The following is a 15,135-nucleotide window of genomic DNA, read 5'->3' on the forward strand; positions in this document are numbered from 1 at the left end:
ACTCCTGTGTTTGCAAATACCAGACATGAACTCTAGAAATATCACAGTTAACGATGTGCGGAGAGCTTGCACAGACTGGTGAATCAGTGTTCATCGATACACTTAATGGCTTTTACTTGCTCTATGAAAACAACATAATGTTAAAATATAAATTTAACGCCTTTTAAATTAAATTTAATTTGTGGTGATTAGTCCAGATGATGTCAAAATATGGTCGTAAAAATCTAGAAAGATTCCGGCTTCTGAAAAACCTTTGAAAACATGCACAGATCAACTCAGATTTTTTTTTCTGACATCTTGTGCAAGGTCACTCAACTGTGGGAGGTCTTGATTGCAGTTAGCAAAAAGGAGAAGTGCACAAGAACATTACTTCAACATTCCTTTATTAGAAATTAAACCCGACGACAGTGAACCAAAAGCAAGATCCACTGACCTGCAAAGTGGGAAACTGAATCTTGTGATACCTTAATACTCAATTTAATCATGTTCTAGGTAGAAGTTGAAACAGTGGGATTTAACAGTTGCCCACAATGACCAGATTATTAGTCAGACAAGCTAAAAGTGATGCAATTATTTATATTTATGCATTTAAACACGAAGCAAACTTCTTTCATATTCAGGTTTGTGCATGTGTTTGAATATTTATTGGGATTCAAATTGCCAGAAGCGGAAATAACTTGGTTGTTACTTCAGCTATCACTAGATTTCAAGTGTTTGGCAGCCATTTTGGAATTTGAGCTCCAGGTTAGAGCGAAGACTGTCTTTCCCTGACATTGTGAATTCAGGAAGCCTTCCTGGTTATTTTCCCCAACTTCAATCTTGGCAAACTGTACATACAAAAATGGAGGCAAATGAATAAGAATGATTTTTATTATCATTATTAGCAACAAATCATATACCAACTTCAATGTCATCATAATTACTAATAGACATAAAATGTGCAACCGAAGACAACCAGGTCCCAGCACTCCAACCTGAACAACACCTATGTGCAATATTTTTCTCAGAAATTTAAAAGTATTGTGGGAAATAGCTTGAGATGAAAGCATTTTCTTGGCTGGAAGATGCAGACGTTACTGTAGGAGCTGTACAACATCACTTTTGGTGATTGGACATGTCAGCACACAGTTCTCTGGGCATTTGCTGCTTGCTGTGTTTCTCCCGCTGACGAGTGTTATTGGAAAAATGGAATGGAATTTGATGATTCCTGCGACGGACTCAAACATCTAGAGAAAAACAGGGTGTGAGTTGCAATAAATTGAAGGCTTTCGTGAGTACAATGTCTAGATGTTATTTTCTGAATTATTATACGTACATCATTTGATCGTTGGCCTGTTCCAAGTGCGTACTTCCCGAGCGACCCAATAAACCGGATTTTTACGTTATAGACTTTCTTCTCATGAAACACGACCAACACCAAGGGTTCACTGTTGGTGTTATTGGAGCAGTCACGAACTAAATATGCCCCGTCCTGTCATCAGAGTTGGTAAAATAAGAAAATAAGTTCAAGTTTAAAAACATTAATTAATTGAAAACACAGTTAAGGCTTTGTTTTTTTTCTTTTATTCTGCTGTTGGTGGAATGTGTTCCTCTTAGGTTTCTGGACAGTGTACAATATATATATATATATATATATATATACATATATATATATATATATATATATATATATATATATATATATATATATATATATATAAGTTAGCCGTTAACTTTTTGACTGTGACTTCTTATATCTTGTAAAGTCACAATCAACATGTTAGAGCAACATTTATCAGCACAGTGACACACACACACCCACTCTGTTACAACAACCAGAACCTTCAATGTATTTTATTGCAATTTTATATGCTCAACTAACATAAAGCAGTGTGCAATTATAATGTACACGGTAAATGATAAAGGACCTTCTAAATCTTCCACAAATAATAATCTTAATAGTGTGGTGTGCATTTGTATTCAGCCGCTTTTACTTTGATTCCCGTAAGTAAAGTCCAATAGAATTTTTTTTCAATTTGATAAATTGTATTGACTGAACACAAATGGTCATCACACTTTGTAAACTTTTCTGAAAATCACTTATCAGTTTCTTAGGTAAAAATTATCACAAACATTTCCAATAAAATGCACTAAGATTGTGGTGCAGGGTGATAAAATGTCATAAATTATGATAGGGTCATGAATATTCTTACACATTGATATATTGAGATACCTTGTTCACCAGGTGTAAGGCGTGCTCAGCGTCTGTGCGATTACATTGTCCAACATACCAGTCTTCCTCGCAGTAGGTCTGCAATAACAAATGAGCTCATACTTCAGTTGTCAGCTGTGATTATTAAATGTAGGACAAATTCTGAGTATGAAATGGATGTACAGGATGGCTTACTTTAGGCTTGTCCATAGGAACAAAATCATTTTGATCAATGTCTTCTTTGGTTTGAGGCCACTCATGGTGATGACGTCTGGACCCCATCCCTTCTTCCAAAAGATGTAACGCGTGACTTATTCAACCAACTTGTAATAACGATTAAGATGATTTCTAACATAAATACTCACCTACATGTTGATGTGACCTGAAGTGAAACATGACGCTATTTAGAAATTACATTCAGCATCAATGAATAATAGTAATGAGTCTGATCATTAAAATTCCCACCTAATTTCTAAGTCATGAGTCTCCAAATCCAAAGAATGTCGTTGATGGTTCAGCATGCCTGGAACATCTATAGTAGACTGTGGACCTAAAAGGATATTTATGATAAGTACAACGGCCCAAATCCTGTATTCATGATTTTCATAGGTTATTTTTAAGCCTTACTTCTGGCATGTGATCTGAAGTCTGCCTGGGAAAATAAAAGAAATAGAAAACAAATGATGCAGGTTAAAGTGAAATCTTAATCTATCTCTGAATTTATGTTTTACATGTTTCTTTCAGGAACGACCCTTTGATTTATCTGAGGATAATTTTATTTATTTGCCTTGAATGTTGGAGGATTTCTTATTACTTTTTTAGAGTAACTCAACTCTTTCTAAGTAATTTGTGTTAGAAATCTTAACTGATTTTTACGTAGTTTAAAAACCAGTTAAATTAACTGAATTTATTTTTACTGCTTGATATGGATCTAAAAATATTAAAGCAAAAAAATAAAAATAAAATAAAAATAAAAAAATAACTAACAAATAAATAAATACATTGTTTGCCATTTTTATTTCTCTCAAAAACCCAATGTAAAACAAAGAATAAAAAAAACTAAACTGAAAATCATATATTAGTCTGATTGAATTAATGATTTTAGAAGTTTGGCTCTTTGAAAGTAAACTTCAGATTAAAGAGGGCTGGCTCACGACTTTTGCAACCTATGGGAAAACTGGCTAGGATTTAAAAAAATAAAGTAGGTCACACTTACTTTTTCAGTGTTTCTCATTTGTCTACTGAAACCAAAAGAGCATAAGACATCAATAGAAAGTGTTATTCCACATTAGCTGACATTTCACCAACCAGCAGATGGCGACATTGCTATACTGTACAATCAGTATCAAACTGCATAAGGTCCTGCATGTTTTAGTTCTCTCCCTGGATCAAATGATGCCTCATTAGAAGGCCAAAGAAGAGCAATGACATGCTGAAAAGGTCGTTACTACCACCAGGGAGAGAACTAAAACATTCAGGATGCCGGCCCTCGAGGACCGACTTTGGGCACCACTGGCATAAGGTCTTGATCAAGTAATGGCATCGTGGACTGTACTTACTCACTCCTGCAGGTTTCACGTACAGCCAGCCCAGCAAGGTTGTTGGATACGTCCAAGGGAGAAGGTGGGAGTGGTGAAGAACTTCTGCAAAGTATAGAGTCTTTATAAATCTGCTCAGCTGAAGTTAAGGAGGAAGACTTCAAGTAAATATTTATTTAAATACCTGCGAGAATGCTGTCAAATTAAAAAAAAAAAAAAAAAAAGATGGAGAGGAATCATGTATTTAACAAGTCCCAATCAAAACATTAAGCATCAATGAAAAAAAAAAATCTTTATTACACAGACGTTTACTTGCTCTTCTGGCTCCACAGGTGGGGGCCTCCTATCTGTGAAAGCAGCATGTGAATTTGTTTGATTGTTTGAGGCTCGTGTATTAACCAGAGCGATAACATGTTTTTTTAGGTAATGAATGGTCTTACCTGGTTTAACTTTTCGCCGTCCCGGCTTTATGTCTCTATTTACAACTGGAACTGAAGTTCAGAAGCAGAAACAGCAGAAATAAAAACCAGATGTTAAAGCACAAATCACAGTAATCACAGCATGTAAAGTAATAACCATTCTCTATATTTACCAAAGCATAAGACTGTCTAGTTTACCTTTGTTTTGAGGAGTGTCTCTGGGTGGACATCTAGGAGGAAGGGGTCTACGCTGATTGATCGAAGAGCAGAACAGAGCATTCAAAAGCAGTACAGTGGTGCAATTGACGTAATTTATAAGCAGTGAAAACAAGGCTTACAGTGGAGACTGATGACAGGTTCTGAGCAGCTGATGGCCACTGAACATCCCTGTCTTGAAGGCAAATAAAAATATCATCATCATATTTGTATTAGTAATGGCAGAAGTTTTATTTGAATTTTAGTTCTTATCAAAACCATGTAACTTGGTCAGCGCCACACCCGGTTTTGCGCAGAAATAAAAATAAAAAAAATTTAAAAAAAATCACTCTGATTGCCGACGGAGACCGGCGCGAGTGTAAACATTTGAGAGACGCATCGGGTACATGGTTGGAGACATGCAGCTGTGAAGCCCCTGGCTGATAGCCACATCCATGCAGGAGAGAACAGTCTGTCTGTTCCCATTACTCTTTCCTCCTCCTCCTCGGCTCCTGGATAATTGTAATCTCCTGCAGTCTGACTCAGCCAACAGATGGCCCTGGAGACCCACTAGCAGATCATGCTCACTCAGCATGAGCTCTCAGTCAGAGCCACACTCCTCCCAGTCTCACCATGCATTTAGCCAAGCTGTTTTTACTTCTTCTTTTTGAAAGAACTTCTTTCAGACTCTTTCTAATTATATGCACAAGCGCATACTCAGCCCCTGAGTCTTGGCTAAAGCGTAAAGTACTACTTTAAGCTGCTGTCACGCTGTTTCTTATCTCGCCATGTATATTGGCTTCTTTTTTTTTTAAACATGTGTAATGTGGGCATGGCAGAAAAAAATTCCCCCATAATACAGGGGATTTTTTGGGAAGATGAACTCAGCTTCTTGAAGAACGTGAGTTGTTTTGATGTGCAAGGATAAGTTGTGAAAAATTCAGATATTTTATTTATTTTCTTAACATTAAAGAATTAATTGACCATCTGGGAATGAAACTGCAATGCTTCCCAAATTCCCCCAAACAGTTTGATAATTACTAGCCAAATGAATGTTCGTGTCAAGCTTCTGTTAGGTTCATTCACAACATTTGAGTTGAAATGAGGGTACATCTGATAATGTACTCTTTGGCTATACATAAAAAAACACAGTTTTCTTGCATGACATCAGGAAATCAAAAGAAATTTGCCAAGATATGAAAAAGACAACTGTGGACCTTCAGACGTCTGATTCATCCTGATGCCTTAAGATGTAAGTCTGAACAGGATGGAAATGTCCAGTCTAAAAACTGAGCAGGAAGGAGACAGATCCTGTGTCTGAGAGATAAATTGTATCAAAGGTAAAAATAAAAGACCTTGTGAGCTGCTTTATTCACAGTGAAATGAGTCCTTCCCCGTATTGGTGAACTTCCCAAAACACACGGCATCATGAGGAAAGGACATCCTCAAGAATCCCAAGGCAACAGGCAGGATGTTAAAGGATAGGAAGTCTGGGCAATAAGTGTGTCCAAAATGGACAATGAACCAAAACATACTAACAAATTAGTTACAGAACTGTAAGTATGCCAAATTGAGAGAAAGGTGATGTGCAAACTGGCCAAAATTAAGTAATGAAGTTTAATATTAGATACAATGTTTGTACTTGTATTTTTAGCGATCTGTTAGATTCTCTATGTTGATTTGTTCAACAAATATAAGCAATAAAATCTATGGCAATGTATTAATCTCTCTTAAATTGTACTTTCACTCTCCCTGGAAAGATCAAGAATTCTTCTTCAGACTTGTACATTTTTATTTGACAAGATATGAGATGGACTTCATGTTAATAAGCAGGGAGATCCACTGAGTTATGGACTTTAAAGTCAAGCTAACTCATAGTTACAAAAAAAAGGAGAGTACCCCAAACGTACACTTGCATTTTGGAGAAACATATTAAATATTTCAGTTTAATTTACACTTCGAAAGTCATTTTCTATAAAAAAACAACAAACAAAAAATCATGAAACTGAAATGAGAGCCACTAAATCAAATGAGATTTAAGAGGAAGTGAAATAACGCACGGTAAGATGAGGGTGTTAAATGTGCATCTCTGTTCCTACCTGCATACTCTCTCTCATCATTGATAGGCCTCGCAGGAAATATGCGCACACTGTGCACTTCCTCCTGGTCATCCACCACATCATACTCGGGCTCCATCTCGCCTTCAAAGTCACCACATGTCTGAGCTCTGTTCTGGTCTTCTCTGAAGCGATCCTGCAAACAGAGAATCGCAACTACTTTATTCGACACTTATTTCTTGAAATGGTAGCCTATGGTCTTAGCACGCTTAAATCCTTCTTATTACAGTGCAGGTGCAGTAAAATATTCTGAGCCATTGCTTTTTCAGATCTAAATCTGTACTTATTGAAAGGTACAGGAAGTTCTGAAGTGTTGCAACACAACAACTCGCTTGTCCGCCAGGGATTTCCTTTTGTAAGCTTTTGATTCATATTGACTCACTCTTGCATTCAGCCTAAGAAAAGTCTCAGCATTCTGCTTCACAGCGTTAAATAATGAGCACATTGTTTTCAGTCAGAAAATAGATTATGCCTCAGCATTTCAGACTAAACAACGATGGCATAGCTGGACAAATGCATTTGATTGCGACAACTACAACAGTAGTCCCAGAAACCATCATCAAAGGAATTTATCTCAGTTGAAATTCTTTGTGCTTTCACATGAAAAACTACATTGACACATAGACAAGATTGATTTCGCGATCTCTCTCTCTTGCTTTTTTTCTTTCTTTTTTTTTGGGGGTGAAATTTAACACTTCCTCTAGTTCTACACAACATTAGGTGTGAAGAAACGTTCACACATGATGAACTCATCCTTTAAGATATTGCTTTACAGACAAAAATATCTACTTCACTTTGTTTATATTAACCATATTTGTTATCACAGCTGCAGTTAATTACTTTTGAAACCATCCAGAAAAAAAAAAAAGAAATAAAAAACATCTACTGGTGCAGTAAACAAAGTCATTGAGATTCATTAACTTGGCAGGTTTAGATTTAAAAATATTTTCACTCAACCAGTAAATGTAGTTTTGATTGAAAACATGAAAAATACATCTCAAAATATCATAAAAAAGTCTGATGAATATGTTTTAAAAAAAGCGGTTTGTTAGTTTTTTTTTTTCACATTTTATTAAAACATTTAAAATTCACTTAAACTCCTGATGTAAGTGAAATTGAAAACTCTGTACTGCCGTCACAGGAGTCAAGGAATTCTTATAACTGTTGACCAGCTTTTAAAATGTTTACACTGGTATTTTGACAATTCATCTTTTTTTTATTGATGAGCTCCAAGTATTTGCCATCACCCTAATTTTTCCAGCTTCTATATTAGATTTAATATAGAAACATATTGGTAAAATGAAAAGATTACATGAAACCTAATCATTGCATGGGTATTAATAACTTCTAATTGCAGAATATATGTATAGACTGTTGTACATAAAGTTAAAAATGACAAAATTCTGTAACTGCTCACAGAAATCTCAAGTTTTTGTTATAGGAATTGAGATAACTAACTTACATTTGTGACAAAAATGACAGGAAGGCATAATATATAGGTAGATGTGGTAAGAGAAAAAGTCTGCAGATGCAGGAACGTCTCACAAAGCATCCTGACTAAAAGTAACCTTGTTCAGTATATTAGTTATTCTGAAAACCTGAGACTGCATGTATCCTGAGGAGAGATGTGACTATTTATGAAGCAGGTGTCATCGTCAGCTCGAGGTTAAATCACCCCTTTCCCTATTTGCGTTCCTAATAAGCCATTTTGCCATCATGTACTTAGACAATAGTCATTCCGTTTATTTTTTTTTTATTAGGTATTTTTGCTAATCATTTAGATAAATAGCTATGCAAACACCAAAATCAAATTTTAAATTAATTTACTTTCTATCTTTAAAATCTGTTTTTACATTTAATTCTAATTAGTGTTCAGTTGGATCCCTGCTGGGCACATTAATGCAAATATAACTGGTGATGAATCAAAACCCATGTACTCTATTGCAAAAAATCTTGTGCAAGCCTAAACCCTATTATTTTCTATGGAGTGATTAGCTTTGATTATACCTTGCCAAACGCACAGTAGCCTACCTATGCAGTTTCCAACATGCTGACCAGGGATATAAAACATGCTCTTTGAAGAGAGGTTGGAATAACTAGAGGGATATAAAAATGAGGCAATTCTGGAGTTTTTCAAACATTGCGAGCTCCGTGTGTCAGAGTTTTGTGGCGTTGTTGGAGGCAAAGAAGCACCGAGACTTGAGTTTTACAGTGTAAATGCCAGAGGTTTCACAGTTTAATTAGTTTCTCTTCATAGTGTCTTTTGCTGCTGTCAGTGAAGCAAATATTGAACCGTTAGCTGTTCAATAAAACTGGGTTAAAGGAAAGAAGTCCCTTTTTCAATGAGAAGACCATTTTGTTCTGGTGTTTGTAACTCCAATTAATTATTTATCCTCTATTTTGTGCAATAGAATGTTATCATGTTATGTAGTAAATTTAGTTTGTTGTGAAGCTTGTGCTAACCTAGCATGATATTGCAACTAGTTAGCCTGCTAATGCTAACATTCATGGGTGCTTTGCTTGTGGATGGATAAACTATTATTCATATATTAAATAAATATTTTTTCTTTTGTGGGATTTTTGTTCATGACATTCAAGCTGCATTGTAAACTTCTTTTTTAAATAAATGGCATTTCGTTATTATGAAAGTATTAGTCATTATGAGCGCCACTCAGTCCGTACAATTTGTTTTCAGAATGCCTGTCTTAGAAGTTTTGGGCTGAAAATAGTAACCCAAATATTCCCTAACATTACAATAATTTGGAAAGTTGGACAGTCTTCTTCACCTGAGTCAATTTTGAATCAATGGCTGCCAAGCATATCCAAGCTGCTATAATGTATAAAATGTTGTAAATTACCCCATAATTGTATTGTTATTGCTTGGGAAAATAGCTAAACTATTTGCCGATTTGGTTATTTTCGACTTGCAATGGGAATATTATCAAAATGAATGAAATAAAAACGTTATCAGAACATTCTGATATATGGGTTCTAACCTATCAGGCAAACTCAGCTGCATAAGCAATTTTCCAATCATTAAAAACCTCTACATTGGCCACAAGAACCAAAACATAGTAGAACAAGAATACAGTTAATACAGGCCATTGTATTTCTTGCTTTAGAAAAGACAAGTCCAGAACTCTCTTCAAGTCCATGCCTTCGGAAATGTGCAAGTGATGTAATTTTTAATCTTGCATTGTGTGTTTTTATAAATTAAAATATAGAAAGCCATCATAAACAAGCTTAGGCTCTAAATGTTTTGTGATGTTCTGTATCTGATGATACTAAACACTGGTCTCTATAAAAACAATATATGCTTTTAATGAACTCATGCACACTTTAAATTTCTGATTAATTTACAATGGGATTTAAACATATCATGAGATAAAAGCTCACCCTAGATGATGATAAACCCATGAGAACGCTCAAACCAGGGCTTCAAGATAAGACGCTTGTTCAAGCCTTGCCATAACCTGATTTTCAAACTAACAGAAAACTTTTTTCTTTTTGAAATCACAATATTAATGTTTCTTTTTTATATATATTGAGGTTGCATCGTGGCAAATTTGTTAGTGCGGTTGCCTTACGACAAGAAGGTTCACGTTGTGCATTCTGGCATAAGCTCTTTCTGTCAATGAGTTTCCATGCTCTCTCTTGGTTCACTTCAGCTTCTTCCCTCCGTCCAAATAATTCCTGTTAGATTAACTGGTCCTTCTATTTCACCCTTTGAAGTTAGCTGTTTGTCCTGTATGTTGCCCAGTAATTTAGACCTATGCAGTGTATACTCTGTTTCTCATCCAACTACAGCTGGACGTAACCAGCATTGAATGAATGGATGGATTTTCGCATAATTCAAACGAGTACTCGCTTCTGAAGTGTTTGAACTAACACCACTATATATAGAACAATGTGCAATAAAATTGGATAATCTTGTAGAATGAAAATTAATGCCTGTGTTATGACAACTGATAAAGTTCAATGGGCCTTTTCAGCTAAAATCATTAGATCCTGCTGTCCATCATCCCCATTATCCGTTCCTCAGCTCATTGAAGCGCCACATTATTAGGGGCACTCAACACATAATTATAAAGAATTGCAGTACTCCATCCCCTTATATTTCACATCTTAAGTGTTTCAATAATTGAGAATTGTGGACACAGCTCCAAACAAACAGAAAGAAGCCAGAAACACACGACTGTGGACATGCTACAAGTTTGCAAAAATGTAAATTAAACATCAGGACAAAAATCCCCAAGACAGATGCTGTAATTTTCAGTCAATACACCAGAAAGAAAAAAAAATCCCTATGGTTTCTGTGTTATATTTACAGAAAATTAATAATTTTAAAAAGTTTCAGCTGACTCCAAAAGTTCCCCCTTGGGAATATTCATGTGGAACCAGAGTTACTGGAGCACCATAACTCACCATTATCACAGCGAACTCATAGCTGCTCCTTCTCTCGGCGGCTAACGAGGGAGAAAAATAGAAATGAAAAACATCATTAGTTGGGTGTTCTGCTAAAGAATGTGTCCTTCCAACTCAGTTTGTTCTTGGATTTGTCTTCCTCAACAGTCAGACATGCAGAGGAATGGGGTCTTTAGAAGCAGCACGCTGCGCTGTTTGTGGTTCCCTGCTGCTTTCGACGGGGGTGCAGTCTTTGCTTTTCACATCAGGAGGAGTCTGAATTACATTTTTTTTTTTTAAATTCAATATTTTTCTTTTTCATACTCAAATATTGGACAGCTTCATTAGATAATTTGTCTTGTTAAAAGTATAAAATCTTTATCTCTTGTTTGATTATAATTTAACATAATTTCACACATATTTTCTTGGTGTTATATATGTCACCAGGTGGAACTTTGAATGATTTTGTCCTGATGTTTTTTTTTTTTTTTAAATGAATTTAGCACACAAAGTGATCTTGTGAGCCTTCAAGTATGACGCAATGTCAGCATGTTAATTTCACCACAGTCTACTTTAGATCTTTCTAGAGCACTACTCCGTCTAATGTACTCAGTTTCTGATGTTTTTTTTGTTTTTTTTAAACTTCAGAAAGATGTTTCCTTTCAAACGTACACATTTCAACTTTTGCATCTGTTCAAAGAGGCTTTTCTTCCAAATTTAGAGCGATTTCAAAATGAGGCTTAAATAGAGCTATGGCCCACTAATGGTCACAAATCATTTCCCAAAACATCACAGTTTATTTCAGCACTAATTGATTTCACCTGGCAGTCGTGAAAATATACATTCTTACATTTGTCATTACTTGGTAGAGTAATCAGACGGACCACAGATTCAAGAAGAAAATGTTGTCTTGTGCACAAAGAAGAATAGCGACTGACAGAGTGGCAAACGTTTTTCTAGCCTCCTTATTCAGTACGTACGATATGTCGAATAATTTAATCTTAAGATAGGAAAAAGTTATTTGACCCTGATGAAGTAAAACACATATTTATGCTTTAAAACATTTGCAGATAAAATTCCTTAAGATTTGTTTTAGAAACAAGCTGTTTATTAAGAATGAACAAAGTCTTTACCTTAAAATTAGCTAAATTGTGGTGGCAAACAAAAATGTCTAATTTGGCTTCCAAGTTTTATAATGCCTAATTTATTGGTCACTCGAATAATCACAATAAACTAATTTGAACTAAGCATCAGTTGGCTTTATTTGGGTATACTACCATTTTGAATATGTATGGTATAAAAGCACGTTTGTCATATGTTTCTTATGACTTAAAGATTTTTACTGAAATGCCCAGAAATTATCTAAGAGACTTTTATCCAACTGGTTGACACATACAGAAAAGCACAACTTCCCTTTCCTCAAATGTTGCTGTGCACTGCAGATCAGCTGCCTGAAAAAGGGCTCTACTTTTTGTTTTTGTAATTAAGAAAGTTTAACAGTTGGGAAATACTTCTCTTATATCTTAGTCCAATCAATTCTGTTGCCTTTTAATTACTATTTCATTTATATTCTCACTCTGTTGTATAATTTCACATAAAAATAATAACTTGTATTGTAAAAAATCTTGATACATTTTATATATTTTGATCATTTTTGTTTTATTAATTAATTATATTTAAAAAAAAAATTTCATTGCATTGCATTCTCACTGGAGTTTCTAACTCTGTAAGTGATACGAAGAATTGGTTCATTATTTAAACTCCCCTTCTCTGCAACTCCCAGGTTTTAAATTCATTTAGCTGTGTGGACAAGTGAAACAGAAATAAGGAAAGAAAACCAACCCAAAATAGATGCTTGGACAATTTACCAACAAAAACTAGAAAATGCCAGCAGACAATAATGGCCACCGGCTTGCATTTCTAAGTCTCAGTAGTCTCAGATTTGGCACAGAGGTACAACGCTCAGCGGGAGCCGCCTGGCTTCTTCACAGAGCTTACTGAGACACAGAGAGTGGGGTGAGATGAGGTGTATGAAAAGAAGGAGGGATTAAGTAGAAGGAGTTAGCATTTGAGGATGAGGACTTACTCTGGAAAATGAACTCTGGCCTCGTGGGAATGGGTGCAGAGGATTTTGTTGGATCATAACGACCTGACCTCTCAAGGATTGCTGACCTGGCTTTGCTTTGTGTACCAAGAAAGCATCAGCTGTAGAGATCCAGTAAAGGTTCGGTCTCTCAGAAAGTATAGTAAGGGGATTCAAAAAGGATGCACTGTGGGTAGAGGGAATATTAATAATGCTATGTTGGTAGAACATATCTGCATATGCATTAAGAGAGCTACAGTTAAGCCTAAGTTTATTTAAATCCATGGCAGATTTAGGTTTTAAGGCAATCTTTTTAATCTTGCCCCTTTAGTTACTGGAAGGTATAATGATGTTTTGGAGATGTGCAGCAACTTGAATCTGATAGCAAATCTGTACGGCATTTAAGATTAGGGTGATGGCAAGGAGGCTTTCCAAATGTAAAGATCTGAAGCTCATTGCTTGTTACAAATCATCAAAATATCAGTGAAAAAAGCAAAAAGCTGGTCAGCAGTTGAAATGGTTTCCATTATATTAATGATTTCCAACAAACATACCTTTCTTAAAATGTAAATAAAAATGGTTTATTTTTTCAAAACAATTCTCCTTTTACATTGTTTTGATACCATTCGAGCGATGTTGGTCTCAACTAAGGAAAAATCTTTTCAAATATAAGTGTGACTAGTTTAAGCTAGAATCAGTATTAGATTTGTTTTAATGAATCACAATTTGCTTTGGTTTAATATAGTTATATTATGAAGCTTTAAATGCAACACAGTTGCATTTTGTTTTGTCATTTAACTACATTTCCATACAAAATGAAATTACCATGATGCACATATGTGAGATTCTCAACTTCTGTAGGGAATCTTTAAAGTGTTTCCCATCTCTCCAATCTTTTTCATCCATTTTTAACCCAGACAAGCCTCTCTTTCCTTACTTCAGTTTATAATTTTGCAGAAATACACAGTTCGGAGAATATGAAAAAAAATAATGCAGTCTGCCTACCTTTTCTGAAGACTTGAACAAAAGTGCACACCTGCGTCAGCAGGTTTCCAGCAAACTCTGCGTCTTTGGTTTGTATTCGACTACAGAAATAAAAAGTCTGCAGTTTTTCTTCTTCTGCCGTTCACCGAACAGCAACACTCGAGTGACTTCAACTTTTCTGTGAGTGACGAGCAGCCCACTGCAACCTAAAATGACTTCCTGTGTGGCGGCTTACTACCAAACTATCTGAGGTGTGTTTTATACATTGTGTACGGCTTCGTGAGCTGTGTTCTGTGAAAGCATGGCATTTCTCGCCGTGTTAAATGCTGGCAGTGAAGAGAATGAGCAAAAATATTCATCAGAAGCATTGCTTTTCAAATCTGCGTCTCTCTATTGATGACCATCTTCTTTAAAAAGAATCAGTAATGTTCTGTTTTTGACACCTTGTACTTGCATCGTGTGCATCATTACTTTTGCCCAACAGCCAGTCACAGAACCGATGTGTTAATCAGAACATTACTTCTTTAAATCAGGGCTATAGCAGTATGTCACAGCATCGGTTATTTCTGTTGAGGTGACATTTCAGCTTCTGCCTTACAAAAGGAAGCGGGGTGACATTTGCTCTTCGCTTTTCCATCTGCTTTTATATCTGCATCAAACAAGAAGGTGAACCCAAATTTGAATGTGTGACTGCTTTTAATTAAAGGTTAACCTTTCAAAGCGACGTTACTCTTCAGCGCGATCGTTTTATTTCAGAAAATAAACACCGAGTTAGGTTGTAAACGGCTCCAAATAGGTTTTCATGTAGAGATTTGTAACTTCAGAAGGGAGCTGTCGGTGAAGCAGAGACTAAAAAAACAGGCATAAAAATCAGCTTTGAGTTGTTTGTGAATATTTCACTAGAGCTGGATTTTTATATCTGAGAATAAACAAGCTAATATATTGATGATGTAAGAGATGAAGTGGCAGACATTACATATTTTTAAGGAAACGTAAACAACAAATGAACGTAGTTCCATTTGTAATGTTTGGCTCAGTGTTAAAAATCTAATACTGAGCTAAATCACTTCTTAATTCACCCATCCATCATCTCTAACTGCAGGGTGGGCTAGTCATCATCTACAAAAAAATAGAGTACAAATGTATCTATTGTTGTATTGACTTGTAACATCTCTTAACTTGGACCGAGACAATCCAAACCAAA

At 35.6% G+C, this 15,135-nt stretch overlaps 1 protein-coding gene across 1 annotated transcript; it reads right to left on the minus strand.

Moving 5' to 3' along the window:
- Nucleotides 1-852: 852 nt before the first annotated feature.
- clnk (cytokine-dependent hematopoietic cell linker) lies at nt 853-14,068 on the minus strand. The gene is made up of 17 exons (XM_088009451.1): nt 13,953-14,068; nt 10,886-10,926; nt 6,443-6,596; nt 4,487-4,539; nt 4,347-4,398; nt 4,170-4,220; nt 4,042-4,076; nt 3,914-3,924; nt 3,751-3,834; nt 3,408-3,432; nt 2,819-2,843; nt 2,657-2,741; nt 2,557-2,573; nt 2,387-2,478; nt 2,213-2,290; nt 1,316-1,471; nt 853-1,226 (listed from the first exon to the last, which is right to left on the minus strand). Exons 2-17 carry the CDS (start codon nt 10,886-10,888, stop codon nt 1,074-1,076), a joined length of 1,074 nt encoding a protein of 357 aa, XP_087865577.1. The 5' UTR covers nt 10,889-10,926; nt 13,953-14,068; the 3' UTR covers nt 853-1,073.
- Between the last annotated feature and the right edge of the window lie 1,067 nt (nt 14,069-15,135).

The sequence above is a fragment of the Poecilia mexicana genome, unplaced genomic scaffold (assembly GCF_051168715.1).
Source record: "Poecilia mexicana isolate PSO_F unplaced genomic scaffold, ASM5116871v1 scaffold_10, whole genome shotgun sequence".
Classification (NCBI taxonomy): domain Eukaryota; kingdom Metazoa; phylum Chordata; class Actinopteri; order Cyprinodontiformes; family Poeciliidae; genus Poecilia; species Poecilia mexicana.